Source organism: Nuphar pumila, chromosome 5, assembly GCF_984573655.1.
Source record: "Nuphar pumila chromosome 5, dmNupPumi1.hap1.1, whole genome shotgun sequence".
In the NCBI taxonomy this organism is placed as follows: domain Eukaryota; kingdom Viridiplantae; phylum Streptophyta; class Magnoliopsida; order Nymphaeales; family Nymphaeaceae; genus Nuphar; species Nuphar pumila.
In genome coordinates, this window is record NC_143253.1 from 1,555,951 (window position 1) to 1,572,085 (window position 16,135).

General features: G+C 36.9%; 1 protein-coding gene across 2 annotated transcripts; it reads right to left on the bottom strand.

Annotated features, from left to right (window-relative positions):
- Positions 1–715: 715 nt before the first annotated feature.
- Positions 716–15,314, bottom strand: LOC149836421 (vacuolar lysine transporter YPQ1-like). 2 transcript variants are annotated; one of them, XM_090005322.1, is made up of 13 exons: positions 15,190–15,314; positions 13,857–14,123; positions 13,554–13,596; positions 12,343–12,369; positions 12,142–12,240; positions 9,637–9,809; positions 2,943–3,129; positions 2,729–2,851; positions 2,436–2,558; positions 1,659–1,679; positions 1,423–1,481; positions 1,223–1,313; positions 716–1,130 (listed from the first exon to the last, which is right to left on the bottom strand). In XM_090005322.1, the coding sequence occupies exons 2-13, from the start codon at positions 14,096–14,098 to the stop codon at positions 1,053–1,055; spliced, it is 1,266 nt and encodes a 421-aa protein (XP_089861448.1). In that variant the 5' UTR covers positions 14,099–14,123; positions 15,190–15,314; the 3' UTR covers positions 716–1,052. The 2 variants fall into 2 exon arrangements, with proteins under 2 accessions (XP_089861448.1, XP_089861447.1); XM_090005321.1 differs by lacking the exon at positions 15,190–15,314 and adding an exon at positions 14,645–14,847.
- Between the last annotated feature and the right edge of the window lie 821 nt (positions 15,315–16,135).

Sequence of the window (16,135 nt, forward strand, 5' to 3'; positions counted from 1 at the left end):
ACTTTTTGGCCACTCGTACCCTTGCTTCTGCTTTTTTAATATTTAGGATTAGGAAAAGACAACCAAGATAAAATATGAGCATGTTTTAATGACTGAGTGCTTATCAGGTGAGAGGGTGTTCTGACGGTAATTCGTGAGAGCTATAGCTCTGATGCTGTTCATCCATGCGGCATCCCAAATACCATACTTATGAACTATTTTTCAGCCGTTCATTTTTTCAATCCTTAGATTCCGTTCATCCAGGGCATCAACGCTCTGGAAAAAAAAAACGCGGGATCCATCTACAAGACGCAGAGTCCATCCATGGTATTTGGGATGCCGATCATCGCATGGATAAATGCCATCAAAGCAAGCTCTGACCCTCTGACCTGATACGCGTTCTTTATGAATTGCTTTAATTATGATTTCTCTTGCCTTTTATGGCCCGTGAACTTTCTTTACTATTGTTCTACTTTATGGCTTTTGTTTCTCCATTTTGATTTTCTTGATTTTTCTTTTTGACAGGCAAGCTGGGAGAACTATCTGGGATTCGAACGTGAGACCCGTCAGTTATAATTTTGTGACCTAACCATCCGTCTATCTCAAAATAAGAAAAATGAGAGAGTAAAGTTTTCGATACTGCTCTAAAAATGAAAGCTCAAAAATCAACTAGATACTGACATTGCATTGTGATACTCAAATAACTACTTGGTAATCATAGTACGACTACCTATCATTGGCAAAATTGCTCCTTTATGGTGGAATTTTGTCAATTATCTTAAACAGAGTCACTTGCCAACTAGTAAAAAACAAACAAACCTGATTGGCAGTTTTCAGATTTTAAGGCTGCCTCTTTCGATAGTTATGCAAAAACTTTCTACAGTGATTAACTACACCTCCAGGCATGCTCTGATGAACCATTCAGCAAAGAAGGTGGTTTGATATTAGAACATGGTGTGCTGCACATCCACCCCAGACTAAATGCCATTCTGAGTAGTTGCATTTCAGATCCGTCACTTGTTACCACCTGCAAATAGCTTGTCGGAAGTAAAACCTAACTCTTCCACAGAGAGCTAAACTTTACGAAAATACCGATTGCTGTCTTCTTCTCTTGGTCTTGATCGAGAATAGTAAATGAATTGCACAATGATCTGTAGCTGTTAAGGATTTCCCATGTCATAAAAATGGTTTCAAGGATAAAAAAGAACAAAGCAAACTGTCCAAGGAATAAGTGCAAGGATACACAAGTATCTAAGACGACGCATGCTGCTGCATCAACCAGCCATGGCATATTTGGCTTAATCTTAGACCACTCTGTGCTACTGACAAGTATACTGCACCAAGAAATTTTTGTTATTCCAAGAAATTGAAAGACAAGTTCTTCCCCTCGTCAGTGCTAATAAACAAGCCCAGAAGATAAAATTTGGAATTAATAACATTTACCTTGCCACATATGTTGAGTTCCCAACCAATGCAAACAAGAACATCAGTGGATTTAAACCCTGCATGGCAACAGAGAGAACCTAAGGAAATATATCTTCCCTAGGAAGACCACTGAAGGCAGCAGCAATATCTGCTACTGCAACTACTACAAGTAACTGGAAATAAAAATAATGATAATAATGATGAAGATGTTAATGATAATAAAGAAGAAGAAGAAAAGGAAGGTGGTCTTTTACCTCAACAGTGCCCCTTTTGATCTGCACAAGTTGAAAGATTTCACAAACAAGTCATCAAGAATATAATTAAAAGAGATACAATGAGTCACAATGAAAAAGAAAAGAACAATTAAAGTGTCTCTTGAATCTTGGAAAGGTACAAGAAATGCACCAAGCTCACAGAACTCCAGATTCACAAGAAGCGTTTCTTTTGTTGGTTGGACCATGGTTGCTAGTTGAGGAAGCGGGAGTGGGAAGCGAGGCACTTTCAAAATTTTAGGAAGTGGGAAGTGTGGGACGACTTAGGAGCGAATCAGGAAGCATCTCGGAAGCGACCTAGGAAGCGAACCGGAAGCGAAAAAAGAAAAGAAAAATACAAAAAAATGGGGGAAGCGAGGAGAAAGCGTGCTTCCCATAAAAGGGAAGTGCGCTTCCCAAAAAAAGCATGCTTCCCAGGGTGTTTCGGAAGCGCGACGTTTCGCGCTTCCGAAACGCGCTTCGGGAAGCACGCTTCCCCAGTTACCTAGGTGTTTCCGGTAACTCTGGATTGGACTGCAACTATTTGACTATGCTCATAAAAGAACAAAAAAATATGATCCAATTCATTGGTGAAACATTGACATTTAAACATGTTTATAAATATTGTTATAAAAAAAGAAGACTGACGATATTGATATTACTTCAAATTCCTAGGATCCAACATATTTTGATATAAAATTGAGTGACCAATATTTTCAAGCACTCAATGTTAGAGAGGTTGTTTTAGTGCAAACTCATCTGTGAATATCAAGGACTTACATTTAAACAAATCTGTGGAAGTCTTCCACCCATGTAAATCACAGCCATTGCCCAACCGAGGAAACTTCCAAGCGAGCTGCTTCCGTTATTTCCATTTGATATCAGATCCACATTCCCTGAGAACTGCCAATTAACAAAAGACAAACAGGATCTTCTTACATACTCAATTGTCATGGTGAATGCCATAAAATTTATCTTCAGTGCTCCACCTTAAGCTGATTTCTGAGAAACTATAGCTCCTCCATACATATCTTCAGATTTATTGAATATATAACAATAAAGATTAAAAATACCTGTAAAAATTTCCGACCTATTGGTATGATAGTACCAGCACTGCTACGCAATGAAGTGTAGGACATATCAGAAGCATATATTTGGAGCCCAAAACTATAAATGAAGAATGTGACCACAGATACCTGAAAGCAGAAGAAATTTCTTTTCATTAAATAGCTTAAACAGGCATGGATTCCTAATAGCCAAAATACTTTCTAAGCACAATTGACGTACCACACACAGCATGTGCTTTGTCTCCGATGGTGGCGCAGACTGAGCAGCAACAATACTACCTAGCAATGGTTGCTCTTCAGGGGCTCGATCAAGACTGGAGACAGGTGCTCTTTTTCCATACACCCGTTGACATGCCATGTATGACCCTGCTATAGGAGTCGGGCTACTTGCTAGAGATCTCGCTGAGCTGCAAGGTTTGGATGAGTGCTCAAGATGATGTATAAAAACAAATTGATGAAACAAGATTGAAAGATCAATAGGTATACACTGCAAAAGAAACCACTATACATCATAAAGTTCAAATGTCTACACATTACACCAACTTATGTGTGCAATCTATCATTCCATTTGTGGGCATCTCTGCAGAAGTTAAGGAGGTGCAAGTACTTGGATTTAGGAAGGACCAGCCATCAACTTGACTGACTCGCACAGAAGATAAAGTTAAGTAGCTCAAGTTTGAAAGGTGAGTTATGTCCATGCAACTCCCAAGTCAAGGTAGAGCTGAATCGAGTATCCTGAACCTCAAGCCATTCAATTATCTGATCTACAAACTAGCTTGCAGATGTCATGCTTTCTTCCAAGGTCATCTTTTTTCCCATTTGTTATTGTAGGAAGATTTTCTCATTGTAAGAGTGCAAAAGTATGTAAATTAGTACAACTGACAAATGTATGACAATTTCATACCCAATGAATTTGACACAAAACCCCGCATCAACCAGCATGTAATCGAAGTTATTCAGTGACCTGGCCATGTGGAAGTTGCCAGGACTTGAGAGCCTGAACTCCGGCCAGTCAAGATACTGTAATAAAGTATGCGGAAATATAAAGAATGCAAAAATGCATTCACAATCTCCAACAACGGAGAAATATCAAAAGAAAGCAATACACAAGTCCACTATGGGACAATACATACACAAGCTTTATAAAAAGCACAACTAAAATAAAATGACTCTTTTATTGAAAGAGAGAGCATGAAAATGCATAAGAAATACAAGGGGTCTCACCCCTATTTATACAAAGAGAGAGCGCTGAAAAAGAAGCCAAAATGGGGGCTCCCAAAGAGTCGTTGGGAGCCCCCAACGGTCACATTTGTGACCGTTGGGGGCCCCAACGACTCTATTGTGGGGCCCCCTTTTGGTGTGAATCCAAAAAATAAAAAAAAATAAAAAGGATAAAAAATAAGAAAGAAAAAAAGGAAATAAAAAGAAAAATACATTGTTTATAAACACAATGTGAAAAGACTATAATACCCCTATCAGGTATTATAGTCTTATACATATGATTTAACACCCCCCTCAAACTTTATGGGGGTGATGACAGAAAGTTTGCCAAGGAGAAACATGAAGTGAGGCGCAGGAAGTGCTTTAGTGAAAAAGTCCGCTAGCTGATATTCTGATGTAACAAATGGCAATGCAACTGTTCCACGTAGATACTCATCTCGAACATAGTGACAGTCCATTTTAATATGTTTTGTTCGTTCATGGAAGGTGTGATTGTTGGCAATATAGATGACACTTTTATTATCGCAGCACAGTGTTGAGGCACCAGTAATGTCTATCCCCATGTCTTTGAGAAGACTTCGAAGCCACACAAGTTCCATTGTAGTAGTTGTCATAGCCCGGTACTCAGCTTCAGTAGAAAATAGGGAGACTTTATGTTGCTTCTTGAATCTCCAAGCAATTAAAGAATCTCCTAAAAAGACACAAAAGTCAATAGTTGAGATTTTATCATTAAGATTACCTCCCCAATCTGCATTAGTACAAGCAAGTAAATTTAATAAAGAAGATGAGGATAAAAATAGCCCTTTAGTTATAGTATTTTTTATGTATCAGATGATCCGGAGCACAGCACTCATATGCACAGTTGTATGGGCAAGATGAAATTGGCTAGCAGAGTAAACAGCATGAGCGATGTCAGGTCTGGTGATAGTAAGATATGTGAGAGAGCCAATGAGTTGTCTGAACGGTGTGGGATCTTCTAGAAGAACCCCATCCTCCAACCTTAATTTTGCGTTGATTACTTTTGGAGTCTATCTTTTTATCATCTGAAATATCAGACTTAGCACATATATATGTAACAAGTTTCATTTGTGACAATGTATATCTTCGCAGAGAATATGCAACCTCAATGCCAAGAAAATACCGAAGAAAACCTAAATCAGACATGTCAAAGCTATCTTTTAGCATACTTTTAACATTAACAATACTATGTTGATCATTTCCTGTGATAATCATGTCATCAACATAAAGTAACAAGATAACAATATTCGTACCTACACTTTTCACAAAGAGATCAGTGTCAGTATAACAGAAATGAAAACCAAATTTGTTCATGATATCACTAAATCGATTATACCAAGCTTTAGGGGGCTTACTTAAGACCATATACGGCTTTTAAAAGTTTAAGAGTTTGACCTTGTCCAATGTTAACTCCAGGCGGCGGATCCATATAGACTTATTCAATTAAATTTTCATTTAAAAAGGTATTTTTCACATCAAATTGATATATAGGTCATTTCTTGGTTGATGCGACAACTATTAAGGTTCTAACACTTGTCATTCTGGCTACATGAGCAAATATTTGCTCGTAGTCAATTTCATATTCTTGTGCATATCCTTTAGCCACTAATATGGCTTTATATCTTTCTAAGGATCCATCACTTTTGATTTTAACATTAAAGACCCATCGACATCCAATAGTTTTTTAATGAGGAGGTAGGGTTACAATTTTCCAAGTATTGGCCTTTTTTAGGGCATCTAACTCAATTTGCATGGCTTCAACCCAATATGGTATAGTTTTGGCTTGATTATAATGAGTCGGTTCATAATATGTATGTAGTGTTAACAAACATGCTCGATAGCCAGGAGTAAGAGACTCATATGACACAAACCTATTAGGTGGATTGATTCTCTAGAAGATCTAATAAGATTTTCTTCTGAAGATTCGGTGAGATGAGAGAATTTCTCCAAGGCACTAATAGGCCTTTCTTGATTTCTTCTGGTATAAACATTAATGTTTTCATTACTGATATCACCATTAGATGTTGATATATCAATATTGGATACATCGCATGTATCCTCTATATCTTCAAGATGATTCATGGAATCATCATACACATCATCAATAAGGTTGCGTAGAAACATGTAATCAACTTCATTTTGGTTATCTAATTTTTCAAATTCATTCTCATCTTCCAAAAAGGTTACATCTTTTGAAACATATAGTTTGTTATTTTTAAAATCAAAACATCTATAGCCTTTTTTATTTTTCCCATAACCCAGAAAAACGCATTCAATCACTTTTGGAGATAACTTGTCTCTCTTATGCAAGAGAATAAAGCATTTACAACCAAAGATGCGAAGACGATTGAAGTCAGGAGGGAATTTAAAAAGTTTTTCACGTGGAGATACATTCTTTAGTTTAGAAGGCATTCTATTGATCAAATATGTTGACGTTAAGACGGCTTCGGCCCAAAAGTTTTTTGCAATATTTTTAGATACAAGTAAAGTTCTAGCGGTTTCGATAATATGCCTATGTTTTCTTTCCACTAGTCCATTTTGTTGTGGAGTCCTAGAACACGACTTTTGGTGACAAATTTCATTTTGTTTTAAATAATTTTGAAATTCAATAGATAAGTATTCTCCACCAGAATCGGATCTGAGAATTGATATATTACTTCGAAATTGATTTTGTATTTTTATATGAAATTCTTTAAAGAAGAAAAATACTTCCGATTTATGACTAAGGAAGTAAATCCAAACATATCTTGTGAAGTCATCGATGGAAGTGACATAATAAGAGTAACCACCTTTAGACATAACCGGAGATAGACCCCAAACATCCAAGTGCACCAATTCAAAAGGTCTTGAATAGAGTAAAGTTCTAGTTGAAAATGGAATAAACTTCATTTTCCCTAAAATGCAATCTTTGCAATAGATGTCTTTTTCTTTACAAAATTTGTTTCCAAATGGAAAAAGATATATTTTCAAATAACTTGGATGTTCAAGTCTTTTATGCCAAGTTTCAATGTTTTTATCTTGAACATAAGTACAAAAAGAATTTGTAAGAAGGTTTAGATGATCCACATAATAGAGGTGGCCTTTCCTATGGCCTTGCCCAATCCGCTTCCCAGACTGGAGATTCTGCACATAGCATCCATTAGATGAGAAAGATATTTCACATCCATGGTCGGCAATTTAGAAAACTGAAAAAAGATTTAGATTTAATTTTGAGACAACTCTAACTTTTGGAACAAAAAGATTTTGAGAATTTTTAGAATCAAGAGTTTCAATACTTATGATTTTTAAAAAGGTTTCATCAGCCGTGGAAACACATGAACCTCTTGAATTGGTGCATACATCGGTTAATGCATTCTCATGTGAGGTCGTATGAAATGAGGCTCCGGAGTCTAAAATCCAAGAATACGTACCGGGAGGTGAAGTAGATGCAATAGCCACACCCGATGTGGAGGAAGTAGTTTTAAGAATTTGTTGAAGAGCCATAGAAATTTGACCAAGCGTTTCTTTGAGGTCCCCGCTCTTGCCTTCATCTTCTTTGGTAGTGGATTCTTCAAGAGAAGCCACCTTAGGCTTGAATGTCCCATTTAGTTTCGGGCAAACAGGTTTAATGTAACCCGACTCATGGCAATGATGACATACAATCATTTTTTTTCCTCCACCATAGTTGCCTTGCTTTCCGAAGTGAGGTGGTTTGTATGTTTTGACATTGTTGTCGGGTTTGGATACAGCAAGCACTTCATCAATGCTTTTACTCATGCCAAGCCTAGTTTCTTCTTGTGTAATTTCAGCTATGGCATCTTCAATAGGAGAAAAAATAGATCTATGGAGGAGTGAAGACCTAACTTGCTCAAATTTGGGACATAGACCGAATAAAAATTAGAACAATTGATCTTCTTCCATTTGTTTTTGCCTTAGTTCAACATCCTCCATAGAAACCCATTTTGGCTCTAAAAAAGCCAACTCATCCGACAAAGGGTTTAGATCACTATAGTAATCTTGAATGCTCACATCCCCTTGCTTAGCAGTTCTAACCTTTTCTTGCAAGAAATAGACTCTTACAAGATCTTTTTGGGTATACATACCTTTCATAAAAAAACAAGCCTCATTAGCTCGGCGAAATTTGGCAATATTTGCACATACCTTGAGTTCTACATTGTTCATAAACCATGCTAGGAGTTTTGCATGGTTTCTCTCCCAGTCTTCTACTTTTCTTTGATAATCTTCAATAGCTTTGAGGCGAGCATCTTCCTCAAGAGCTTTTTCATGACCTCCTTCAATCTTGGTGAGCTCAAGTTGAGGTTCCGGAACGGACCCCATTACATAACCCCCAAAATTTTTTCCTTTGAAGTTATTCTCCTTTGCAGATGCCCATATCATGTAATTTTTGTCATTTAGCTTGAAAGATAGGTCGATCTTGGCCTCCATTGCTCCAATAAAGTAGTATGACAATAAAGAGGAGAGAGTCACAACTTCACCTTACATGAGTCGAGTGGCTCTGATACCATGCAATAAAGTATGCGAAAATATAAAGAATGCAAAAATGCATTCACAATCTCCAACAACGGAGAAATATCAAAAGAGAGCAATACACAAGTCCACTATGGGACAATACATACACAAGCTTTATAAAAAGCACAACTAAAATAAAATGACTCTTTTATTGAAAGAGAGAGCATGAAAATGCTTAAAAAATACAAGGAGCCTCACCCCTATTTATACAAAGAGAGAGGGCTGAAAAAGGAGCCAAAAGGGGGGCTCCCAAAGAGTTGTTGGGAGCCCCCAATGGTCACATAACGACTCTATTGTGGGGCCCCCTTTTGGTGTGAATTCAAAAATAAAAAAATAAAAAGGATAAAAAATAAGAAATAAAAAAAGGAAATAAAAAGCAAAATACATTGTTTATAAACACAATGTGAAAAGACTATAATACCCCTATCAGGTATTATAGTATTATACATATGATTTAACAGATACCAGCTTAGTACTCTTACCGTCTAGGCAAACCATGAATCAATGATCTAAATGGTTATATCATCCAAGTTAATCACCCAGTGACTCACCCTACACAAGAACAAAATATTGTATTGGAAGGTCAAGTACTTGACCCTATTCTTTCATTAGTCAAAAACTAAAATGTAGGGGGTTGAATGAGATAGTTGGGTGTTAAGGTCATAACCGAGGCTCTCCGGTTTGAATCCCTTGGGGTTATCCCCATCATGCCTGTAAAAAAAGAAAAAACAAGAAAAACAAAAAACTAAAATGTAGCATGCAGTTCCTAACATGTACTGAATCATGAAACGATAAACTTGCAAAAAGCCAAAAACTGAAAGTCTTTTTTTCTTCTTTAGGGTTAGGTGCCAAAGAAGTGTCTAACTTGGTCCAACTGGCCCTAATCCATGGAAACATTGCAGTCAAGTCAGTGCCAAAATAGAATTTCTTAAGATTTGAAACAATGTATTAGCATACATCAAGACAAGCATTTAAAATAGAATTAAATGCCCACTATCAACATTATATCAGACCATCTGTAAAATTTTGGACATCATAAATTTCATCATCGTTAACAAACTACAGTGTTTTTCTGTGAAAGAAAAAGTGAGAAAATGGATGGTTATAATGTTCTTGGGACAAGATGATGCCATACTGCAACAGTTCAAAGGGAAAGCAGACCTTACATGTAATATCTATCTCTACCCAATGAGTCATAGCTAGTAGTAACTGAAGCTGCAACTGGAATCGGGGAGCTAAGGTGGCGTTTATCATTTTGTACTGCCAAGTCTTTATCCTTGTCCCCTGGTTTTTCGTTGTTAGTGACACCATCAGTCTGCTCTCTCTTGATCCTGGGTCCCTAAAAGAGATGGAAAAGAACAATTTTTGTGGCCATCCAAAAAGTTAAAGGTGTTTATGAATGAAATTGTTCACTACATATCAATCGAAACAACCATTCCAACCAACATATACAATATATTTAGAATCTTAGCTCTAATTGCTTAGATGTTCAAGGAACACTGAGGAACAAAAGTTACACTGTACATACTTATTGGAGAACATGAAAGAAAGCTGATCATCCTTCATGTCTAACATAAGAAAAATCTTGCTAAAATGCACAAATAAAATAAGGGAACAGCCATAGGAGAACAAACGTATAGGAAAAAAATTAAAAGGATAAATGTTTCTTTTGCCCTCTTATTAGACCAAGCAAATATTTTCATAATCCTTGAATGGTGCTCATCATTAAATTTCAAAACAACCTTTTCCATACTTAAAATCATATTCAGCCAAAAGGTCATGAGTACTCAAAAGAAGGGGATCACACTGTAGTGCTATGCTCCTTTGCACTGACATCGAATTGAAGCATACAAAAAATGACTTGACTTCATTCACACATGCATATGAACATCCAATTGTTATGCATCTAGAGGTTATTGATCACTTTATCATCAACATACATCACAGGAGGGAAACTCAACAAAAGTTACCAAAATCAGTTTGCATGTCTGGCTGATCTGCCAAAAGTCCATTTTGAGATGGAAAAGCTTAGATAATAATTCTTTTGCATAATTAGATGGTTGCTTCAGGCAGACTTCTTCTTCCAACTCCCGTGGAAAAAAGGCATTGATAAATGCTAACTAGCTGGTGAAAATGCAACACATAAGTTTTAACCAAAGTTAAACTTGAATGGCACGAATTGCAACAAGAAAGAAAATGCCATGTTCTAACTATTGTTTCTGCACATATTCCTCCACATTGAGTTTCCCTTGTAATGCTCAATATCCTGCTCATCTCACAATTTAACTTGAAGACCACATGACAGCCATTAACAATTTCCCTAAATATCCTGTTAACCGTTTTATAACTACTGTAAGTATGCAAGAGAAACCATATGTCTGTCCCACCAGTTCAACTCACCCAACTTTTGTTTGACATATAATACTGTTTCTTTTATCATATCACTTAGGGATGGTTTATGGGCCAAGTTTTATATAAGACACTGTTAAGAAGAGGACCTAGCGAAAAAGTTTCAAGGTGCATTCATCCACTACACAAACATTAATTTGTTGACAGTGCACATTTTCTGCAAAATTGGATATTAGTGGTTGGAAAACACATTAAAATTAAGTGAAGAATAAATATCTATGATCATTCAATGTGTAACATTAAATAGAAAATTGTGCAGGAATATTGAATATCTAAACAACCTTCTTATTTTAGGATATTTTGGTGTGTTCCTAGCACCAATAAAGCTGGGAATCACCAGGCATGTGTTACAAGACAGGAAATGATACTCTTACTTTTGGAAAATATTAAAAGTGTCAGAATGACACTTGAGTCACAAGGTAATACTGACCTTTTATCTTTTGAGGACCTCAGTAGACATGCCAAATTTGTTAGGGGATTCCAAAATACTTCTATTTCTTGGAAAAATATAGAAAAAATGGAAAATTGAGAAAAAATTAGGATATTTTTGTGAAATATAAAATGAAGTAGACATGTCATGGAACAAAAAAATATTCATTTTTCAAAGTACAATAATCTGTAGATTTCAAAGACAAAAACTGAAAACAGTGATTTTTTGTTTTACATTTTAAACAATTATAATGCCCTTGACAGTGTCAAAGACGTAAAGGCACCAACATGCTGTTTGTGGAACAGTAAGGAACATTAATGAATGGTTAAGGGGCCAGCAAAAGCTGAGGATGGTAACAACTCCGATACATAGACACATATGTAGATGCAACACTATCAATAACCCGTCCTTACGAACGAATTGCACATGCAGGCACTCTCTCTCTCTCTCTAACTTGAAAAAATATCTATAATTTGGTTAAATTTAATAAATAATTAATCTATTGTTAAGTTTGAAAGAGATTAGGAAAATCCTATCATATTGAAAGTAACCAACATGAGAACTTTAGAGTTTAGTTTAGATCAGTCTCTCTCTCTCTCTCTCTCTCTCTCTCTCTCTCTCTCTCTCTCTCTCTCTCATTGCGTGACGGGGATATTATGACAATATTTTAACAATTTTTATAAAGACATTTATACATAGCTTAACGCATGTGCAATTTTAAAAAAGTTTATAAAGAAAAATATTTTGTGCATCATTGCTCCTTTATAAGCAGCATAGAAAGGTTAAAATCACAATCTAACCATAAAGAAAATTGGGGTTATGTGGTACCAACCTTGCTAGGCAAACTGATTTTACGGGCTTCCAGTCTATGATAAATGTGACCATAGTATATAGTTTGAAAACTCAGGACCACTGTAGTTGCTGTGTACAACTGCAAAGAAGCACCACAAAGGGAAAGAATATGCAAAGCTCCTTTTCAACAACTCACGATACATCAAATTATAAACCCTACTGAAAACTTTGAAGTTCTTACCACTGCCGTATAAAACTGTGTTGGGAGCTGCACAAAAAAACCATGCATTAAGTCAGTTGGTATCCAAATGCAGGCACAGATCACACAAGATGTAAATCACAACCAGAAACACATGGTGATAGCATATAACTTAATGAATTAAGCAATTAGTCGAATTTTATATGTGCTGGGTGCGTTCTACATCATTGAGGCTCTACTTGGGAAACGGTGTTGAAAATTTGAAATAGAGATAAGAGGGGTGATGGGAGTGTAGAGGAAAATAGGTGATGAGAGTGGAGTTGTCAACTACATCCTCTTGAGAATGTAGTTGAAATGGGGAGACAGGAGGCTATCTCCACTCCCATGTCCTAAATCCAGGCTACCAAACAGCAGGCGGGTTAGGGGATTCATTGAATCGCCATCTTCCCTCCCATCTCCATCTCAAGTACGGCTCCCAAACAGAGCATAAAAGCATTGTCATAGACAATCCACAGATCTCACAAGTATAGAAAAAAAACATGTCAAAAAGAATACTTGAAAGTCCATTTTTGCATCCAGCATGAAGTTAGACTGTGAAGAACTTTCCAAGCACTAGTATGAATAAGTTTCCATTGAATCAGAAATGAGTTTTAACAACGTTAAACTTTTAGAAAGAAAAGGAGCCATCATTGCAGAAGGAATTCATCACCTATCCTCAATATAAACTAGTAGAATAATTTGAAAATCCAAGTTTGATATGTCATCACACTAGTGGAAAAATCCTTGCGAACTAAGAAAAAGAAGTCAAATTCGAACTAAGAACACACACACACACAAATAGAAACATCAAAAGCAAGTATTGCTTTTAGTTTTTTCCAGTAGATGGCAAAAGATTTTTCTAGCTTCTAACACATACAATGTTTCAAAAATAATAAAATTAGATAGAATAGAAGGAAAAGCAAATGAGAACTGTAAACAAAAAACTGTAAAAGTTTGAAAGACCAGATAAATTATACTGAGAATGACTTTGGACGACTGATCTAGAAAAGTAGAATAAGTTGGGCTCTTGCATTCTACAGGGAAGTGCAACAACCAACTTATCTGAGGATCTGCAAAGAGTGCATCCAAACACACACTAAGAGAAAAACCTAGAAAGCTGAAAAGCATCATATCGGCTTCATTCAATTCTTTATGAGGAACAGCACAGCTCGACCATAACAAGAGGAGATTAACTTCCATGTAAAATAACTTACAGTAGCTGGTTCCAGATAACACCCGAAAAGGTTGAACAAATCTCTGCAGTGTAAGAAATGAAAACAAGAATCAAAACAAAAACCTAACAACTTACCGCTTCCACTAGTCCTGCAAAAAACAACAAACGATCTAATTCACTAAAAAAAAGGCTATCAATCACAAAATATTTGCCATTTCAAAGAGAAAAAGCATAACAACAGTACAATTTTATCCAAACAGTTCAGTAAAGCAAATACAAACTCAAAGCTGGTATGGGTATAGGCCTTTTTAAATCTTTACAACAACGAGTTTTTAGTTCTTACCCAAGTACCCATGTCATTAGAAAGGCAACCGAAACGCCATCTGTTGACTTGGTCTTGTAAGTGGTAACGATTTGAGGAACCTCCGCAACGCTCCAGCTGATGACACTTAGCATGCCCAACCCAAACGATATCCCATCCTTGACATCACAAAGACAGTAGTCCATGTAAACACGAGCCCACTCCCAACATCGCTTGCTCCTCGGGCACACTGACATTGACCCCCCTCCAAGACCACCCATCATATCACAAGATATATTCTTCACTCAACTGAGAAAAACCGATAAAGAAGAAAAGGAGTTACACTTAAAAAAAAAAGAAAAAAGAAAAAGAAAATGGCGTTTCAACTTTTTCAACCAACACTCAAATTCTTTAAAGTTGCAGAAGCCTCTTACAATGGGTGGTACCAAAATACGTAGACTCTCAGATTCTGGACATATCCTCGTTAAGGGGAACCCCATAAACGAATATTCGAATGAGATAGCTGGAGGGTTAGGTCTCAGTGTCTCACTGTCATAACCAGGGGTCTCAGGTTCGAAACCCATGGGGGTTATCCCCCATCTTGCCTATCGAAAAGAAATAAAAAGGGGTGCCCCATAACAAGAACAAGACGCTAACCATAGCTTGATTTAGCATAATCAAGCACACCAAACAAAAAAGAAACAAAAACTCTACTTAGATTCTTTCCGCTAAAAAAACAAGTACATGTTAAACCAAAAAACAACCAGCTGTTAATTAACTATAACGCACAATCACGCAGATTTCCTTGAAAACACGAAAAAGAAAAGAACCTGTTGAACATAGAACTCGCTCCTTAAGGAAACAAAGGACCGCCTTTCTCACAAAAGAACAAGCATCGATAACATCTTTATAGAGAACCAAGAAGAAAGAAAACTCCAGAAAACAAAGAGTGGTAGAGGATGTGTACCACCTCTCACAAAAGACCAAACTTGGATAGAAACCAAGAAGAGAGAAAACCCAGAAAACAAAGAGTGGCAGAGGATGTGACTATTGTTTGCTTTATATACATGCATCAGCATGACATTCAAGCATAGCATACATCACCCACCAAAGATCCCACCACTACCAAAAAGCACCCACATAAAACCATTTAAATGATCTCTGATTCTAAAGCTGAAAAGATCAAGAATAAGTTATCATTTGAACAACAAATTTTTCTTTAAGAACCAAGTTGTTTATAGGTTAAACTGCTGATCATCCCAACAAACAAAAAACCAAGGTTTTAAAGTTTCCCAAAACAAATGCTCTTCCAACTTTTATTCATTATTGTGCCTTAGAAAATACCAAGTTTGTACTGTGTCATCCAAAAGCTTACCTCCTCAAATGATGATTTCAGAGTTTCATGAGGTCAGGTACAAGATGAAATAAAAGCAAACTAGCGGCATTCATGCACTCTTGAGAAAAGCAAAGAATGCCAGAAAAAGTCAGGGTATGTTGATGATGATGGTGAGGATGAAATTGATGGAGAATGGATAAGAACGTGAAGGTGGCATCTTGGCAGAGCTCATTTGGAGCGTTTAGGTGATGTGATTCAAAGTCATACCATCAGGGGCTCGGCGGCACAGGGAAAGAGTTTTGGACACGTGGGAGGCTGAAAGAGCTGCCCCCATCAAAGTTCAAACCTTTGTTTTTTTTTTATACTTTCGTTTGTTATTTTATGATTTTAATTCTCTCATGTGGTCCTCCGTACGGGCTTGGTGACTCCGCCCGGTGTTTACCTCTTAGGGGGCGGGCCCACTCAGCAATCAGGTTCTCGGTGTCGGTTCTTCGCAATAAAAAAATAAAATAAAAAAATCTCTTTTGGTATTAATGGGATTTGTATATTTGCTAATCAATAATCATCAATCCGGAAGATTGTCGTGGACCCTTCCCTGGCATGCAAATGGGTACTAAGATCCTACCATGCCACTGATTTGGGTTGTGTCGATAGGTAGAAGTTATATAGATCGGGATGGATGACCATTAGGGGGGAAAGCGGGTTAGATTCGGGTAGGATTATGCAATATCCGAAATTTAAATTCAAAATGCAAACATTAAATCTGAATCCAGATCCGATGAGGTAAGGTTAAATACAAATCCTAAATTCGGGATAGGGTTCCTAACCTCGAAGTTTTACGCTGCCGGTATGACGACCGTAGGTATGACATGCTGAGCCAGCGTAGCCAAGTCTTCGTGCTGAGAGCGGCTTCTTCGGGTTATAAAAAAAAAAGGTTGGACAAAGTCTGGAATCCACTAAACCTTAGTTCTCATCAAAGATCCAA